This window comes from Castanea sativa, chromosome 7, assembly GCF_040712315.1.
Source record: "Castanea sativa cultivar Marrone di Chiusa Pesio chromosome 7, ASM4071231v1".
Taxonomy (NCBI): domain Eukaryota; kingdom Viridiplantae; phylum Streptophyta; class Magnoliopsida; order Fagales; family Fagaceae; genus Castanea; species Castanea sativa.
The window spans coordinates 10,063,461-10,081,584 of record NC_134019.1 but is presented as its reverse complement, the minus strand read 5'-3'; the positions used below and the strand labels follow the sequence as shown (position 1 = coordinate 10,081,584).

The window sequence follows — 18,124 nt, the reverse complement described above, 5'->3', positions numbered from 1 at the left end:
AAATAAATATTCAAAAGTTTATTTATTAATATATTCATAAAACTATCACCCAAATTCAAGCCAATATGGTTAGGACCATGAATGCTAACCAGTGCTCCCACAACCTTAAGGTGTTAAGAAGAGGCGCATCAAAGTCTTTATCCAATGGCAGCAGAGCAAAGCCCCACATCTATACATGTTGCAGGCGAGCATGAGGGTCTTCGCAGTGCATTGGTAGACTTGCATCAATTTACTAGGCTGTAAAGCACTGATGCCACGGGATCTCCCATATGGCTACATGACAATGAATCGTTAGGGTGATTGCTGAAAATTCCAACAAATGTGAAACAGAACTTTGTCACAATAACAAGAAACACAACCAAATAGTTTCTCATAGGAACCAAAGATACACTAAGCATATCAACAAAACCATGAGATTCAAACTAAAATTACATCCTTCTAATACATTTTCATAGCAACCAGCCAAGATGCTTTAACCATTCATAAATTAAAATGGAAAGCCCCATATCCAATTGCTCTTTTCCCATTCATTAATTCATTTATTCCCTTTTTTTTGTTTCTTATATGTTTTAACAGACAAAAAATGATATTTAAAAAAGCAATCATACTATTAAAAAAAAATCAATCACATGGCCCCAAATGCAGTAGAGAGATTCAGAAAGAGAAAAAAAAAAAAACTAAAACTAAAAACCAAAATCAAACTCCCACACCATCAGAAACAATAGGAAACCAACAATGCATTTATACATTTACTTAAAGAAAATACAACAAAGCACAATTCATGTAACGTAAATGCCATGGCAGTAAGATGTTCATAACCCACATAATGAAAAGCACAACCAATAATCTAACCAAGCCTGACAATTTTAAACTAGAAAGCAAACAAGTTAAACATATTTGACAATATTAGAGTAGAATGAATCAAGCCAAATAATGTAATGCATGTGATTGTCACCCCCATTAACCTTAAGCAGACCTACACCCAACACAAAATATATATATATATATATATATATATATATATATATTTCTTTTATGACGAGTAAAAAAGTTAATTAAAAAATCATGAGATCAAGCCCAGTTTTTATTGAGATATAAGATCAAGCCCAGTCTTAAGTTTAGAAATCAAGAATTGAACTTATGATTTCAAAACTACCAAAGAATGCCACATTGTTAGGAAAGGATGACAATTTTAGGAATTTTTATTTTTATTTTTAAAAAATATATTGGCAAAAAGACCCCCCTCCTCAGAAGGTTGCAGTGCTTGTAACTTTGAAGAATAAAGGGAATTTTTATCTCACATTCTTGATTCATATATAAGCACAATTTAGTCCATGTATTTTCAATTTGAATAATTGACTCCTTGAAGATTATGATGTGATTCAAATTAGTCCCTGTAATTTCAATTTGAACACTTAACCCCTTAGACATTATTTTGTGCATTGGTTTAGTTTGTACATCTTACCATGATTTTTTTTCTTAATTTAATTTCCTTAGGTGAGATCAGATCATTATTTGAATCTTAAGAAAAAGTAAGAGATTTATGGGAATAGGTCCTACTTATTAATTGAGACAAAGTCACTACCTCACTACGAATTCAAATGGAAATTTTTTTTTTCCACTTATGCATGTATCTGTATCTATACAATGCAAGTCGATTTTGTAGCTTAATTGAAGTAGTACCTTCTCCTCACTGAAGAAAAGGATGGAGAGATCTCTTATACACACCATTCATTTTTGTTAATTATAAAGCCAACCAAGAAAAAATAAATGAATGCATTACTTGATCATAAATTGAGTAATAAATTGTAATTCATGCTTACATGTTTGTAAAATAATGTGCATATCTTGCACTCAAATGCATGGCAAGGAACTCCCAGCCATTTATAGCATCGGCCCATGTTTATGCAGCTTCACACTAGTGTTTCTTCTTCAATTTCTTGGACACAATATTCATGGCAGCAACTCCAGCAGATTTCACTGTAATCTCTTCTGTAAAGCTAAATTTACCTACAATATTTGGAGATACCTATATCAGAGTTAAGATTACTAACCGTAGACTAATGCTCAAGATGATCTCAAACTGGAGGACTTTAGAGCATAAGGAGGAAAACTGGCCACAAAATAAAAACATATAATAATGAACAAATACTGAGACACAAGTCAAAAGATACGTGACAGCCGATAGCATCAGAACATATGGAACAAATCTTTCCAGCATAATGTCTAAATAGACATAACAGGCCAAAGCATAGGAACATGTTGGAATAAACCGAGACAAAAGTGAAGGACCACAAACCTAAGTCATAAGTTCCATATATGCAATCTCTTTCTCCATATATGCAGTGCTCTCTCTCTCTCTCTCTCCCACACACATACATATATATATTTTGCTTCACTCTGCAGAATTTTAACCACAACCAGCTATTCCTTAAGTCTAATTTCAATTTTAAAATTCCTGACTCTTCTGATTATTACTGCAGTACAATGCCAGCTGGCATTCTAGACCAACTGACATACCTTTCTTCTGAAAGTATAATCACTATTATGAGACCCAAATTCATAAGAAAAGGCCGCCTATGGATCTTTAACCCGACACTAGGCCAAGAAAAAATCCCCAAAGTTTAGAACTCTAAGGATGACAGAAAAGGTCTACCTTTAGATGGAGCCTAAAAAACACTAAAACCCTGATTTTATCCTGTATAAACCTCATTGTTCATTACTTCTATAATTTCAACTCCTTTTCTTATACACCTTATGAACCAAGCTACAATTATGTAAGCTATAAAACCTTGATTTCCCTATGCTTCATTAGCTGCCTTGTTGCAAAATTACAGAGCCCTCAATTGGTTCTGCATATGAGATCAACTGAAATGTTTCTCATCATTAGAAAAAGCAAAGAATAAACAGTTAAGCACATACCTAGGATGTGAGATGTTTTTACCAATCATCCCTTGTTTCCTGCTGGCACCCTTTCAAAAATTTGCTTTGCACTTCAGAATATCTCTGCATAAAGAAAGAGTACATAAATTTTCCAAAAGATCAGTAGCAAAAAATATATATGTAATAAAATAAAACGCTATGCAGATGTCATCTCCATTTAAGCAAGTTATGGAAAAACAACTAAAAACATCGATAATTAGAATTTTAAGTGGTTGCACCCAACTGACAATGAAGATTCTAGTAATTATTTTCTAGCTGAAACTCCAGCAAAGGCCTCCTTCGGAAAAATAAATTATGGAGTTTTTTAATTTTGGTTTTGCTTGTGCTTTCAAAATCTTGCGTCTGGAATTACTGAAATTATAAAAGAAGTTTAAAAACAAAAAATCAGAGAAGAGTGAAGAACATACCAGGGGAGCGTATGCAGCAGTTCAATTTACGTGAAGATTTGGGATGTGAGAAATCTTATCCCAATCCTCTCCATTTTCCTTCTCGCATCTTTGATTTAATTGAGGACAGTCCAAAATTTCCAGGACCTGTAAAGAGGTGAGGTGACTCATCCCTTCGGGAAGTGACGTCAGATTGGGACACTCCCGAATCACTAATCTCTGAAGAGAAGTTAGGTTTTTCAACCACTCCTCTGGTAGAGACTCCAACTCCTGTATCTTCCACAAACGCAAATGCTTTAATTTGGAGAGAGGAGGGGAGAAGGAGGAGGAAGAGAATGGAAATGAAGAAGCCCTTCCTCCCGTATTATTAATCTCTATTATCTCTTCCAATGTCTTCAAACTGCTATTCCTCAAAGTAAGCCCTTTAAGATTTGGAAATAGCGGCATGCAAGTCATCTTAGGGCAATTCTCCCGCCATAAACTAGAAAGACGCGGAAATGACGGTATGTGCTGGTGATAGTGATTTGTTGATGATATTGTTGATGTCGTTGTTGCCTCATTCCCCTTATCCACACTCCTCCACCATCCCTTTAGATTCAGGCACTTAGCGAGCCAGAGTTCCTCAAGGAATGGGAAAAATGTTGATGGTGATGCCAGTGAAGCAGATATCTCATCATTCATATCTCCCTCTGTCATGTACTCCAGACCATCCATTCCCCAAATACTTAGTCTTCGAAGACTTGGGAGTTGATACAACGGTGGCAAATATTGGCACTTCTTACAGTTGTGTATACTTAACTCAACGAGATTTGTTAAGAATGAAAGCCAACTTGAAACTCTCACACCCATGTACCCGACCACTCTCAAAGATTTTAAACTTTCGTGTGGTTGCAGGCTATCCATGGAATTTTCATCATCACTGGCACCTACACCATCATCACTCTCTGGATTCCAGTCTAATTCCAACTCACTGAGACGTTGCTTGTCCTTCAAATTTGCAAGCTTGAATTCTGAGGTGGCATCTTTCACCCGTGCCAAATTTTTAATCTCTAACTTTCCTCCCAGGTCATTTAGCTTGTTTAATTCTGCTAGTCCACCGCAATGCTTGGAACAACCTACAGGACCCTCACTCACAGCAAATAAGGTCAATGTTTGAAGAGAAGTCAGTTGCCCTAATCCATATGGCATATGAGTCAAATTCTCACAATCTTCTAGGTCAAGGTGCTTGAGGCTGACCATTTTTTGAATATCTACCGGTAAGTTCCTAAGCTTTTTACACTGAGAGAGCTTTAGGGTGTGCAAATTCACCAATTTTGTAATAGAACTAGGGAGAACCTCAATATCATTAAAGGAAAGGTCAAGGTACTTTAGATGCATCAAAGTACCTATAGTATTTGGCAACATCTTCATATTTAAACCATGTAGGTCTAATGCACGTAAGTATCTAAAAGTAGAAATAAGTTTTTTGAGAGTTGATTCTTCAATTGTTCCTTGATCATATTTCCACTTGTTATATGCCAATATAAATGTTCGTATCTTGTTTGCTTCAACCAATATGCTAAAATTCTCCTTAAAGAATGAAACATTGTAAAATGGAAATGATAGATGGCGACCTTTTTCATTCACCTTTTTTGCGTTAGAATCAACTAGTGTACAATCAGTCCTTGATACATATTGTGCAAGATCATGGATTAAATCATGCATTTTAAACTTCATATTCATGCCCCGATCTTCTTTAGCTTCTTGGAAGAAGGATCTCCAAAGTAGCTCTATAAAGTACTCATTGGCAACATCCTCCAGTTGAATGTTCTCATTGGGTGATAGGATAAACCCTTGTGCTATCCATAATTGTATCAATGTCAACTTATCAATCAAATAATCTTTGGGAAACAATGAACAATATGCGAAACAACATTTCAAATGTGGTGGGAGATGATCGTAACTCAATTTTAAAACCGGCATAATACCATCTTTCAACTTAGGTACCTTTGTGAGTTCAATATTCTTGATGTATGACCATTCAGCTTCTGTTTTTTTGTGATTTAAGACCCGTCCTATTATCTTTATAGCAAGAGGCACTCCCTTACATTTTTTTACTATATCCATACCAATTGCTTTAAAGTTAGTATTGATGGTCTCTTGCCCTTCTTCAAATGCCATTTGCTTCAATAATGACCAAGACTGATCCTCAGACAAGCCCTTTAGAGAATATTGTGACATTGGGCTGGTAATATGTGCAACTAATTTAGTCCGTGTAGTTATCACCACCTTACTTCCCCTTTTACCATCCAACAAAAGAGTTCTCAATTTACCCCATGTTTCTTCATTCTCATTCCACACATCATCCAACACAAGTAAATACATCTTTTGATTAAGAATTTCGCGAAGTTCAATTTGCAAATGTTCCATTATAAGGCTTTCAGGTTTTTTTCTAGTTGCGGATATAATTATATTTTCAACAATTGTTTTCACGTCAAATACATCAGAAACACACACCCAGATTTTCAATTCAAAACGAGCCTTGACTGTGTCATCATTGTATACATATTGAGCAAGTGTGGTCTTCCCTAGCCCACCAATTCCTACAATGGATATGAACGAAACATTTTCTTTCACATCAGAGTTTTGCAATAGACCTATGATGACCTTCTTATCCTTCTCTCTCCCGATAACTTCTTTGTCACGTACAAAGGAGTGAGTTTCCCTCTCCCTACTCACAGCCCGTGTCTCTATAGGACGCTCTATCAATTGGAAATTGTTCCTATTACTCGCTATATCATTAAACCTCTCCCTCATAGCACTTAGTTTGCCAGCCATCTCCTTACCAAAAACAACTGGGTTTGAACTAGAAACTAAAGTGCGTACCTTCTTTACAATTTTATGACCATCCATCACCTCTTGCTGCAACACATGAGTGGTGAACTCGCTCAACAAGTCATCCGCATCAAAAGCTGCATCCCTGAGCTTCATGAGCCAGTCCTTGACTTGGTGGTTCTTGACCTGCTGCTCCTCTGCATCCTCAAGTACAGCTTGAATGGTGGAAATAGTGTTTTTCATTTTTTCGAGCTCATCGTTGACACCCCAGATCGATCCAATCCGATTGAGAGTGGAAGAGCCCAAGCTTTCAATGATCGTCTGCACAACGCCATAAAGGATTGCATCGGCCATTTGCTCTTGTTGGATGAAAGAAAACGTAGCAAGCTTAGCTGATAGAGAGTAGTTTGAGATATAGGAGGAGGTAGATTAAAGTGGGTGTGAAGAAGGAAGACTTGGCTAGATATGTAAAGTCAATAGTCCACTTAGAAATAAATAGATAAATGTAAACAACGGCTCCACTGCTCAATAGATAATTACTACTTTAACAGCAGCTCCACTCCTCAATAATGGTTTCTGTGAAGACAAAAGAAAAGGTCAAGACGGCCCAGTATTGCTCAATAAATAATTACTACTTTAATAGCAGCCCCCACTCCTCAATAATGGTTTCTGTGAAAGACAAAAGAAAAAGGAGTAATTGAGTGTATAGTCACTTTGATCCAACGAAGGAAAATAAAGATAAAATACTGGGACATAAAAGCTAAGGAAAAGTCTTTCCACACCGAAAGTTTCAGAGAGTTTAATTTATTTCTGAGTCGCTCTTTGATCACATAAATGCAGTGAGTGGTTGGAACAATAATACATGATTTGTGGTTGATAAAATGCCTCAAAAATTTGTATTGTATGGAATGTTGTGCTAAATGGTTTATTTATTGTACGAATAATTTGGAACTGATTTCCGAAATTAAATTAGTAAGTTGAAAACCCAAAATTGAAGTTTATGGTGTCAGATAAAACACTTACAACCTATTTTTATTTTCTCCATTAAATCCTATAAATTCTATCTTCACATGTCTCTCTTCCCTTACTGGCAATACTCGAAACAAAAAATTTCACCTTTTTGTATAATCTTGGCCATGACTCATAAACCAACCTATCATCTGGTTGATAATTAAAGCATAAGCATGGTAGAACTTATGTGTTCCATGATAATTAGGCTATTCTGGCATTGATGAGATAATTTTCTCTTTTCTCACTTGCATAGACGCAGCCATATTTTCATTTTTCTTGGAAGTGTTTTTTTTTTGGTCACTAATATTCATTTTGTATTTGTTTGTATGTAATTGGAATTTGAATAAATCTGAACCTTTCAATGTCTTTTCATAATCCTCACCTTCTATCATTTTTAAATTCTAATAATGTCTCAACAAAATTAAGGAGGTGAAAGTGAAATTAAATTGCGGTACTATTATCATATCAATAATCAACTTATTAGTGTTTGTTTTATGACTGATCAAAATGAATTAATAAATTTTTGATACTAAACTCACTATTATCTTAACAAAGTGATGAACTCATGTGGCATACTGGAAGAAAATCAGGGAAAATACGTGCCTTCATTACCATTGTCATGTAAGTGGATGTCTTTTTTTTTCTTTTTTTTGGATTCAATTTATGTGCATATTTCACTTTAGTGTATTTTTTTATTTTCTCTTTTGCTTATATTTCTTTATGATTAATGCACAAATATGTGTGTGCTTGTGTATGGTTTTTTTTTTTTTTTTTTTTCTCTATAGTTTTTTGGCAAGCAACTAAAAGGCATTTGAGATTTCTCAGAGTAGTGGCAATGTGTGCTACTGACTGATTTTTAGGTTTGGAATATAAGAAATAGGTAATAGGAGCTTTTTACGGCCAAATTAGGAAATTAATATTATTTTTTAAACATTATATATAGTAGTTACTGTTTACAAACTATATTTTTTATTAGCATCTCGAGTCTAGGAGACTCGATTTTGGCTAAAACCAAGTTTCAAATACTCGATTTCCATGGTTTGATCACATTTGATGTGGCATTTTGTCCACATAGTGCCCACCCAGAAATCGAGTCTTAGAGACTCGATTTATAAATAAATAAAAAAATTGTTTTAAGCCTGCATCTCTCTCTCTCTCTCTCTCTCTCTCTCTCTCTCTCTCTCTCTCTCTCTCTCTCTCTCTCTCTCTCTCTCTCTCTCTCTCTCTCTCTCTCTCTCTCTCAGTGAAGCCTCCATGGCTGATCGGCCTCCATGACTCGATTTATAAGCCTTTTACAAAGCAAGTATAACCCTTTACACATTCTCATCTCATCACTATCAGAGAAGAAAGAGAGAAAGAAAAAAAAAAAAAAAAAACCCAAAAACAGAAACAGAATCAAGTCGGCGAGGGTGGCTTTAGACGAGCTTCAGCTCGGCGTGGGTGGTCATCGGTGCTCGTGGCTAGCTGTGGGTCGAGTTCAGATCGCCGTGGGTCGCCCACTTCGCTCCGTCGCCACAGCCTCTAGATCCATTTCTCCTCCATCGCCACAGCCTCTACATCTCTTTGATTTTGCCACTATTGCTTCGTCTTCCTCTTCTGGCGTGGGCCTTGTGCCGTCGGTGGTCATGGGTGAGTTTTTTTTTTTTTTTTTTTTCTATCTTTCTTCTCTAGTGGCGGATCCGGTCTGTTTGAGGGTGGATTTGGTTGGATTTATGCTGAGTTGTTGGATTAATGCTCGGATTTGTGGGTTGTATTTGATAGTGGCTGGTATGTGCTTGTAGATGGTGGCTGATCTGTGTTTGTGTTTTGTACTCAAACACTTGTCGTGGGTCACCGTGGGTTTGTGTTGTGGGTTGAAAAAGCTAAGTAGAATGGGTTTTCTTGGTGGATTAGTTATGGTCTGTGCTTGTTCTTGGTTGATCTATGTTTTGAACTCCGGACATTTGAAAATTTTTGTTTTACAGATATAAATTGAGTCTGTAAGACTCGATTTCCAAATGGACGTCACGTGAAAAAAATGCCACATCAAACGGAATCAGACCATAAAAATCGACCATCAAATACTCGATTTATAGGCCCAAAATCGAGTTTTTTAGACTCGAGATGCTAGTAAAAAATATAATTTGTAAACAGTAACTATTAATTATATTGTTTGGAAATTATTGTTAATTTTCCATTTTGGCCAGCTTTTTACTATAAAAAAGAAATAGCTAAGAGTTCTCTCTTATTATATTTTTCTTTCATGTATATTACTTTTTTTTCTTTTTTTTTGCCTTTTCTTGCTTAAATAGTTTAGAGTTCTCATTCAATGAAAAATGATTGTTGTACATTATATGGGTTCTTTTTTTCTTTTTTCTTATTTTGAGAAACCAAACTAGGAACCTGGGGCTTTATTCATAAAACTCAATGAACATCAAATTAAAAACAAAATAGCAATATCTTCAAGGAGGTCTTCCAACCACACCTGCAGCCCCGTACAATGTTTAGCCTTTTTCGCTAGAGCATCAGCCACAATATTACAATTGTGTTTAACATGACAAAAATCTGAAAATTAAAAAGGAGAGACTTGATACCGAATATCATCAATGATATTTCCAATGGCAGAAAATCTGGATCCCTACAAGTAATGACTTGGATAACTATCGCTGAGTTGCCTTCCAAAGTCACCCTTCTTAATCCAATTTTTCAAACAAACTAAATTACCCGTCGACAAGCAAGTGCCTCCAATTCAACTACTGATTGAGGGCGGGATAGGAAGAGATAAAGCTCCAATTACTTCCCCGGTGCTATCTTTGATAATCACAACAATACCTACTGAGTTTGTTGCTTTAAAGACTACTGCATCAAAGTTGCTTTTGTAATTTTTAAGGTGGGTTTGGATGGAGTGGTTGGCGGCTGCGTTTCACGTTTCTGACTTTTTTTTTTTTTCTTGCGCACAAATTTTAACAGAGACATGATGCACTGTTACTGTATATAAATAGTAACCATACAGTAATGCACTATTTATATATTTTTGAACTTTTTTTAATTAAAAATAGAACCCGTAGTACTATTCATATATTTAAAAATTATTTTATTATAATATTTTTAGTTTTCAGCTGTATCTAAACGGACCCTTAATTAGATTAATTGATAAAATTTCTTATAAATATACAGTAAAATTTTACTATATTTATTAAAAAAATAAAGATTTGTTAACAAAAATAAGGGGACGGGGAGGACTTTAAAAAATTATGAGGGGTCATTAAATTTTTTTTTTGTTTTTTGGTTAAGGGGGTCATTAAAATTTGCTCGTAAATCGATTAATTTTGTTAATAAAATAAAAGGAAAAGGTACAGTTTTGAATACTGGTGCAAGACTGACATAAACATAAAGCCTATAACTCTATTCTACTATACTCAGCGCTCCATTCGTTTATCTTTTCAATTGAATGCAAATTTTGTACCAAATCGCTCTACCGACAGATCATTTATTAGTGTGGTCAGGTCAGCATGTGGTCCTCTTCTCATACCATTCTTCTTTTATCTCTTTTTCTTTCAGACTCAGTTTTCAATGACCTATACGTGAGGATGGCAATTTTGCCCTTCCTGCTTCACTCCGCGGTGATTTTTCCTGTTCTGCAAAGATGATGAGCGGAAAAGGGGCAAGATTTTAGCCTACGGAGTGAGATGGAATAGAGATAAATTTAGGTTTTTCCCATCACGTGGAGCAGGACGAAGATAGGGCAAAACAAAACCATACAAGACAGGGACGAAGATTCTATCCTTTGGCCGCCCCACTCCATTGCCATCCCTACCTATACTGCAAATAGAAAGAGACTGCTGTTGAATTTTTTTTTTCTTTTTCTTTGGGACTGAATCTAGGTTTGTTGTTTGTTCTTCGTCACCATAAAGACCTATAATTTGGAAAGATTATAGAATGCAAACACCTAAGAAAGCAAGTCCGTACCCAAACAAATTAAGGGGTGCGATTATGTCCTTAATAAGAGCATTTTCATCCAGCCTTTCATAAAAAAAGCTATTTTAACACATTAAAGACTTACTTTATTATTTTGACACACCATTTTACAATTTACCATTTATCACATCTTTTATTATTTGATTCTAAACATTAAATTAATATATCCATACGTTAAAATAATATTTAACTAAAATTGCCACCAAATCCACAGCAATCATAGGCCCACCTTCAACAACACCTCTACCAAGTGAATAATTATAAGATCCTTGTTTACAAACAAGTGATGTGATCCACCATTCCAGTAAAAGACTCACACTTATTTAAAATTGTGGAGTTTTAAATAAAAACTTAATACTGACTTAGCAATAAGTGAGAGTTTTTTACTGAAATAGTGGACAAATGACGTGTTCCAACGTGAGTACCATATAATTTCTACCAAGCACCACCTTTAACCACCAAACACAATAACCGGCCAAACCCATCGATCACAACAAACAAAATCACCTGCCAAACCCACAAAGCCAAACCCATCACTAACTAAACTCACTGTCAAGCACACACCGCCAAGCACCACCTTCAACCACCAAATCCATCAACCACTAGCTGCTGTTAAAACCCATCTACCACCATCGATGAACCCAAGAGAGAGAGGCAACACCACTGCCACAACCAGCCTGCCACCAACACCACCCACAGCCCACCTGCAACCACCACCACCACCCAAAACTTCCAAATTAAGGGCCCAAATAAACCCACCACCACACACAACCTACCGGCAACAACACCACCATCACCACCCACAGCCTACCTGCAACCACCACCACCCAAAGCTTCTAAATTAAAGCCCCAAATCAACCCAAAACCCAAAAAAAAAATGTTGAGATGAACCTGCGGCTGGGCGAGAGCCAGCTTGGTGAGATCAGCCTTGGGGCACGATCGGCCTCAAGTTGAGCTCTGGCGGCCGATGCGAGTCATGGCATGGCGGCGGCTTGGTGAAGTCTGCTACTCGGTGAGATCGGCAGTAAATGAGGACGGCAGTGTGCTCTAGAGAAAGGAAGAGAGGAGAAGCTGAGACTTGAGAGTGAGAATGAACGAGGAAGAGAGACTCAGTGCAGATGGGAGAGAGAAAAGACAGGTGAGAGAGGCGAGAGAAGAGTAAGAATAAAAAAAAATATTAAAAACTTATACCACATTAGTCTGTACCGTGCCAAACATAGCAGCGTACTATAGCATATCTCATATTTTTTTTGGGCATTTAACACATGCTCTAACAGATCAAGAGAACACAATCAATAACCAATCTTTCACCACACTAGCCACATTCATGGTCAAAGCCCAAGTCTTTCCCACAACCACAAGCAAAAACAATACATCAAGATTAGCACTTGTTGTTGTATAAACACTTTGGCTCCATTTATCACACCCACTCAAACACATGTTTTTAGTTTTTAAATAATATTACACGTATTTTATACATTTTTCACCCACACGTATTTTCACACTTGTTTTCAAACACATGTTTTCAGTTTTTAAATATACATACCAACATTCCCTTTATATCTAAATAATACCCCTTTCTTATCAAAAAAAAAAAAATCAAGATTCAAAGCAAAAGCACATAGAGAATCGGTATATGATGTTTGTTTAAAGAATTTTAGAGAGATAAAAAAATAAAATAAAAAATAAAATATTGAGTCTAATGTGTGTACATAAAAAAAAAAACATATGCACATGATTCTATTGCACTACAATATCGTTCATCATCCAGATGTGGTTGTTCATAAACAATGGCGAAGCACCAAGATTTGACTTGAAAGGGAGGGGGGAGGGGGAATTTACGCATGACACACATTTTCTTTCTTTTTCCCCCCTAATTTTTTTTTTATAGGCTATGAACCAAGACATTGATAAAATTATTCATTTCTATTATTTTAAATGAAATTTATAAAATAAGAGAAATAATATGTATTAAATATATCTATAAGAAAATTTTGACCAAAGAAAAAGGGGGAAAACTCAATTTATATGTCAGTTATAAAGGAAAAGTTTAGTACCGCATAATTTTTTACAATTTCTTGTCATAATTGTGATATGTCAGAGTGTGATTGGTAAAAAAAATAGTGAGTTTATGTGTAAGTAATAGTTATTCACTCACAATCTGCCACGTCAGAGTTATGGTAAAAAAGTTGTGGATTAATTTATGATCCTAGAACTTCTCTAGTTATAAATGAAGGGTAAACTTTTTTTTAATAGGTCCAGGATAATTTCCCCCTACCCTCGACATAATAAGAACACAATAGAGGTTTGGGCCGTGTGATAATGTGTGAAAAGTTTTTACCACAAATTTTACCATAAAATGCTATAAAACTTTTTTCACTTCTTTTTCTTGATCAATCGAAAATAACTTTAGTTTGGCCAAGTTTTTACAATGAAGTAAGCACCCAAAAATGCTAAAATATTATACAACTAAAAAATGCTAAATTCATTTTCTAGTATTAGTAAAATTCTCTATTAAAATTTCTCCCTATCATTCTAGGAAACTGAAAAGATTACCCGACCTTCTCATAAATACATGAAAAGATACCAAACGCCCTATTGTTCGTAGTCGTTTTTGTTTTTTTATGTTGTCAAATGCAATACCGCTCTTTACTTTTACAATATAAAAAATTATTTTATGAGATAATCTTAAAAGACATCTCTCTTACAATATTACACGTTGTTAGAGAGCTTTAAGTTTGCTTTGGAATGCAAGATTTGGGACTTTTTTTTATACGGATTTAATTAATTGAAGAAAATGTACAGGCTCTGCTCATATATACAAGAAACACAAGAAACAAAGTACATGGACAGGAAAAATAACTGAATAACTAATCTTCCTAACAGACTAACAACCGTAACCGTAAACCCGACTATCCACAAGGATCAATCATATTTTTACACTTGATGATCCACTTATGTGAGACAGATGATAATTCAATCTAAGGTGCATGTAGTTTACTAATATTTGGTACCACGAGTAATGCTAAAGACACATAAAAATGCACAACTTTGTATCATAACTCGTCATGTGGCGAGTTGTGAGGGGTGGAAGTGTGTTTTCACATGGTCCAACATCACACATCCACCAATCACAACTCGCCACGTGACGAGTTGTGACACAAAATTGTGCATTTTTATATGTACTGTGCATTACTCTTTGTAACACACCCACCAAAAAAAAAAAGGAAGATCTTCTTGGATAATCAACTTCCTTATTCCGGTCATTGTTCTCCTGCCAACTCATCTATATCAAATCCTGTGATTTATAAGTCATTGTTTTCAAGGTAAAAATGCAACCACTCTTCCAATTACATCTATGGGATCCTTTGGATGTTGTCATTTCTTGATTATTATTGTAAGTACTTCAAGAATTTGGTGAATGATGAAAGATTGGGGGGGTTTAGGTTTCGTTCAATTCATTTGGGGCTTTTGCTTTGATGAGATGATTTAACTGTATAATTTACTGACAGGTATTTGAGGGTTGGTTTCCTAGGGCAACCATATGAGTTTTGTTGTTTCATGTGTTGAGATAAGTTGGTTTTAAAGTGTGTTCCTTTGCATTTGAGAAGGTTTTGACATATATGAATGTGAGCATGCAGCCACGGCTTGATGCATTTGGAGGCTTAAGGCAAAAATTGATTATCTTGTATTAGATGCAAAATTACTACTAATTAATATGAACTACGTAAATTTTTTTTCTTTTTTTAGAAATTTTATAAACAGAAAAAAGTTTGACAAAATTTTTCATACTTGTTGATGTGGCAGATTGATAGTAGTAAGTAAAAAAGTGGTGTTAGTGGTAGACTTAGATGAAAACTAATAAAAGTTTGTTAACTCAATTTTTATTATTATTCTTTTTTTTAGAAGTGCAACATTCACAATATTTTTTTACAAAATATCCTAGGTTTTAAGTTGTTTTTTGTTTTCTATTTGAAAATATCACTATAATTATTTTTTTGCCATCAATAACAAACTACTACTTAACATTAGTTTTAAAAGTGTTGTGAAAAATATTGTGGACGTTGCATTTTTCTCTCTTTTTTTTTTTTTTTTTTCATCTGGTAAAAAAATATTATTTTATTTATTGATTATAAATAATTCTATTGGTTAAAATTTGGGGGCCTTTTTTTTTATTTGGGGCCTTAGGCGACTGCATTTCTTGCTCCAGTATTCAACCGGCTCTGCGAGCATGTGATTGTTGTATGTCAAGTGTTTTATAAAGTACTTCCATGAGTTATGTGGTTGGAATGTTGGATTGCTTGACTCGTTGTTGTAATAATTGTTATATGAGGTTATGGGTTGCATTCCTAGTTTTTAATATGTTCTAACACCATTTTATGATTAGGATAACACTTGATCAAGTGGTATGGTTTTGAATGTAGCTAAACTCTAGTATTTGCATATTTGTTGGTTTGTCCACTAGCCTAAACTTCTGGTATTTATATTTAATACCATTGATGAAATGGTTTGTTTAGGATTAATACATAACATGTGTAGAATACAAGGAATGAATTTCATGTCAAAATAATATCGTTTGGTCGTATTTGACTATTTTACAAGATTATTGTACAATGTTGTCATTTTTTTTAAGTTCTACACAATTAGTGCTTAATAATCTCTCTCTCTCTCTCTCTCTCTCTCTCTCTCTCTCTATATATATATATATATACATATATATATATATATCTAAAAGCTGAACCGTAATATTTATTGTTGCTACGCTCCTGTTGAGCCATATCAGTAGCCACATCTTCCACCCATTTACAACGTTCTTTCTCTTCTTCTTCTTTTTAATTTTTTTTTTCTCTTATTAATTTATCACCTTAATGTTATACTTTCACTAAATTTTCCCCTTCCTTTATCTTTTCATCTCTTCACTACTATTTATCTTAATAACATTTTTCCTCAATCCCTTTATTTTCTTTTATTTTTGAATTTTCTTATTCCCCCTCTTACTATAAAGTTACAATTCTAAATTTCATTCTATACATAGTTTTCCTACGCTCTTAAGGTTATTTCTCTCTCTCAATTTTTTTTTTTTAAATTTTGGTGGACTTTTTTTTTTCTTGCATCTCTACTTTAAGTTTATAAGTTTTTGTATTATTTGAAACTCTAATTTGGGTTGATGTGATTAAGTTATGTTTTTAAGTTGTTATCTTTTTTCTTCTCTTTGATTTCATAGATATTATCCTATTGCATTATATATAAAGATAGTATATAAGAATATAATGATATTTTATTACATAACATAACATGACTTGGATAATTTGGTGTTTATTTCAATATTTTTTATTTTTACTTTCTTTCTTCTCATATTATTTTCTATAAATTTCTTATTATTCTCTCACATTCTCTCTTGAAACGTGGTTATTCTCTCTCTCTCTCTCTTCATTTTTTATTTTATTTCTTACAACTCTTCTTTATATTGATGACTCATTGTGATTGTTAAAACTCTATTTTGGGTTCATACGTTTTGGTGTTGTACTTTTTAGTTTCCCATTACAAGTAGCATATTTTTCTCTCTTATAGTTTGGTTTTATTTTTGTTTGAGCTAATACTTGATTATTTTGGAAGTAAAAATTTGAATTTATATCAAAACACAATCTTGGCTATGCTAATAACAGATCGGCATTTGGTCCACTTCATCAATTCGGTCTGATTCGATCTACTTCAGTCCACTTTGGTCAATTTTGGTCCAATTTGGTCTACTTCAATTCAATTAGGTCCATTCAGTCTACTTGGCCAATTCAGTCCAATTCGGTCCATTCAATCCTATTCGGTCCATTCGGTCTACTTTGGTCAATTTTTTCCAATACGGTCCATTCAGTCCACTTCGATCTATTCGGTCCATACGGTCAACCTAGGTCTATTTGGTGCAATTTGGCCAATTCCGTCTAGTTAGGTCTATTTGGTCCATACGGTCCACTTAGGTCTATTCGGTTTAATTTGGTCCATTCCATCTATTTGGTTCTATCCAGTCCAATATCGTCCATTCGGTCCAATTTGGTCAATTCGGTTCAGTTAGGTCTATTCTGTCCAATTTGGTCCATACGGTCCACTTGGCCAATTCGGTCCAGTTAGGTCTATTTGGTCTAGTTCGGTTCTTTCGGTCTACTTTGGTCGATTCAGTTTTATTCGGTCCAATCCAGTCCATTCTATCCACTTCGATCTATTCGGTCCAATTTGGTTGATACGGTCCACCTAGGTCTAATCAGTCCAATTTGGTTCATAATGTCCATTTGGGTCTACTCGGTCTAATTTGGTCCATACCATCCATTCGGTCCACCTAGGTACATTCGGTCCAATTTGGCTAATTCAGTCCAGTTAGGTCTATTCAGCCCAATTTGGTCCACACGGTCCATTTGGCCAATTCAGTCTAGTTAGGTTTATTTGATCTAGTTCGGTCCATTCTGTCTACTTTGGTCAATTCAGTCCTGTTCTATCTATTCCGTCCAATTCGGTCCATTCAGTCCACTTCGATCTATTCGGTCTAGTTTCACACACCCACGCATATTTGTTTATTTATTTATTTTATTTTTTTTTGCTTGAATGTATAATCAACCTCTGCAATCCATTTAAAAGTAATGATATTAAAATAAATGAGTAATTGCCATAAATATTAGATTTGTATATTCATAATCTTAATGTTTAGAAAGACTTTTACTTAAATATAGTCGGACCGAAGTAGACTGAAATGTTATGTTAATGTGGCTTAAAAAAAGTGTATGTTAATGTGGCTCAAAAAAAGTGTAGTACCAATACATGTTATACTACTTAAGATTTTAGATATTATGAGTTTGATATATATATATATATATTGGATTTAGAATAGGACCGAATGGGAACAAGGAGGACCGAATAGGACCAAAGTAAACTGAATAAGACAAAGTGGGCTAATGTGGACGGAGTAGGAACAAATAGGACTGAATAGGACCATAGTGGACCAAATAGGACCAATGTCGATTAAATAG

General features: G+C 34.8%; 1 protein-coding gene and 1 long non-coding RNA gene across 2 annotated transcripts; both read right to left on the bottom strand.

Moving 5' to 3' along the window:
- Positions 1 to 3,350: 3,350 nt before the first annotated feature.
- Positions 3,351 to 6,632, bottom strand: LOC142642802 (putative disease resistance protein RGA4). Its single transcript, XM_075817227.1, has one exon. It carries the CDS (start codon positions 6,495 to 6,497, stop codon positions 3,372 to 3,374), a length of 3,126 nt encoding a protein of 1,041 aa, XP_075673342.1. The 5' UTR covers positions 6,498 to 6,632; the 3' UTR covers positions 3,351 to 3,371.
- Positions 6,633 to 11,469: 4,837 nt separating this feature from the next.
- On the bottom strand, positions 11,470 to 12,309 carry LOC142641956 (uncharacterized). The gene is made up of 2 exons (XR_012845557.1): positions 12,003 to 12,309; positions 11,470 to 11,922 (listed from the first exon to the last, which is right to left on the bottom strand). It is a non-coding gene; the product is annotated as an uncharacterized LOC142641956 (long non-coding RNA).
- Between the last annotated feature and the right edge of the window lie 5,815 nt (positions 12,310 to 18,124).

Bases quoted from the DNA above. Each gene is read 5' to 3' on its own strand.
- LOC142642802 (XM_075817227.1), bottom strand. From the start codon at position 6,497: ATGGCCGATGCAATCCTTTATGGCGTTGTGCAGACGATCATTGAAAGC.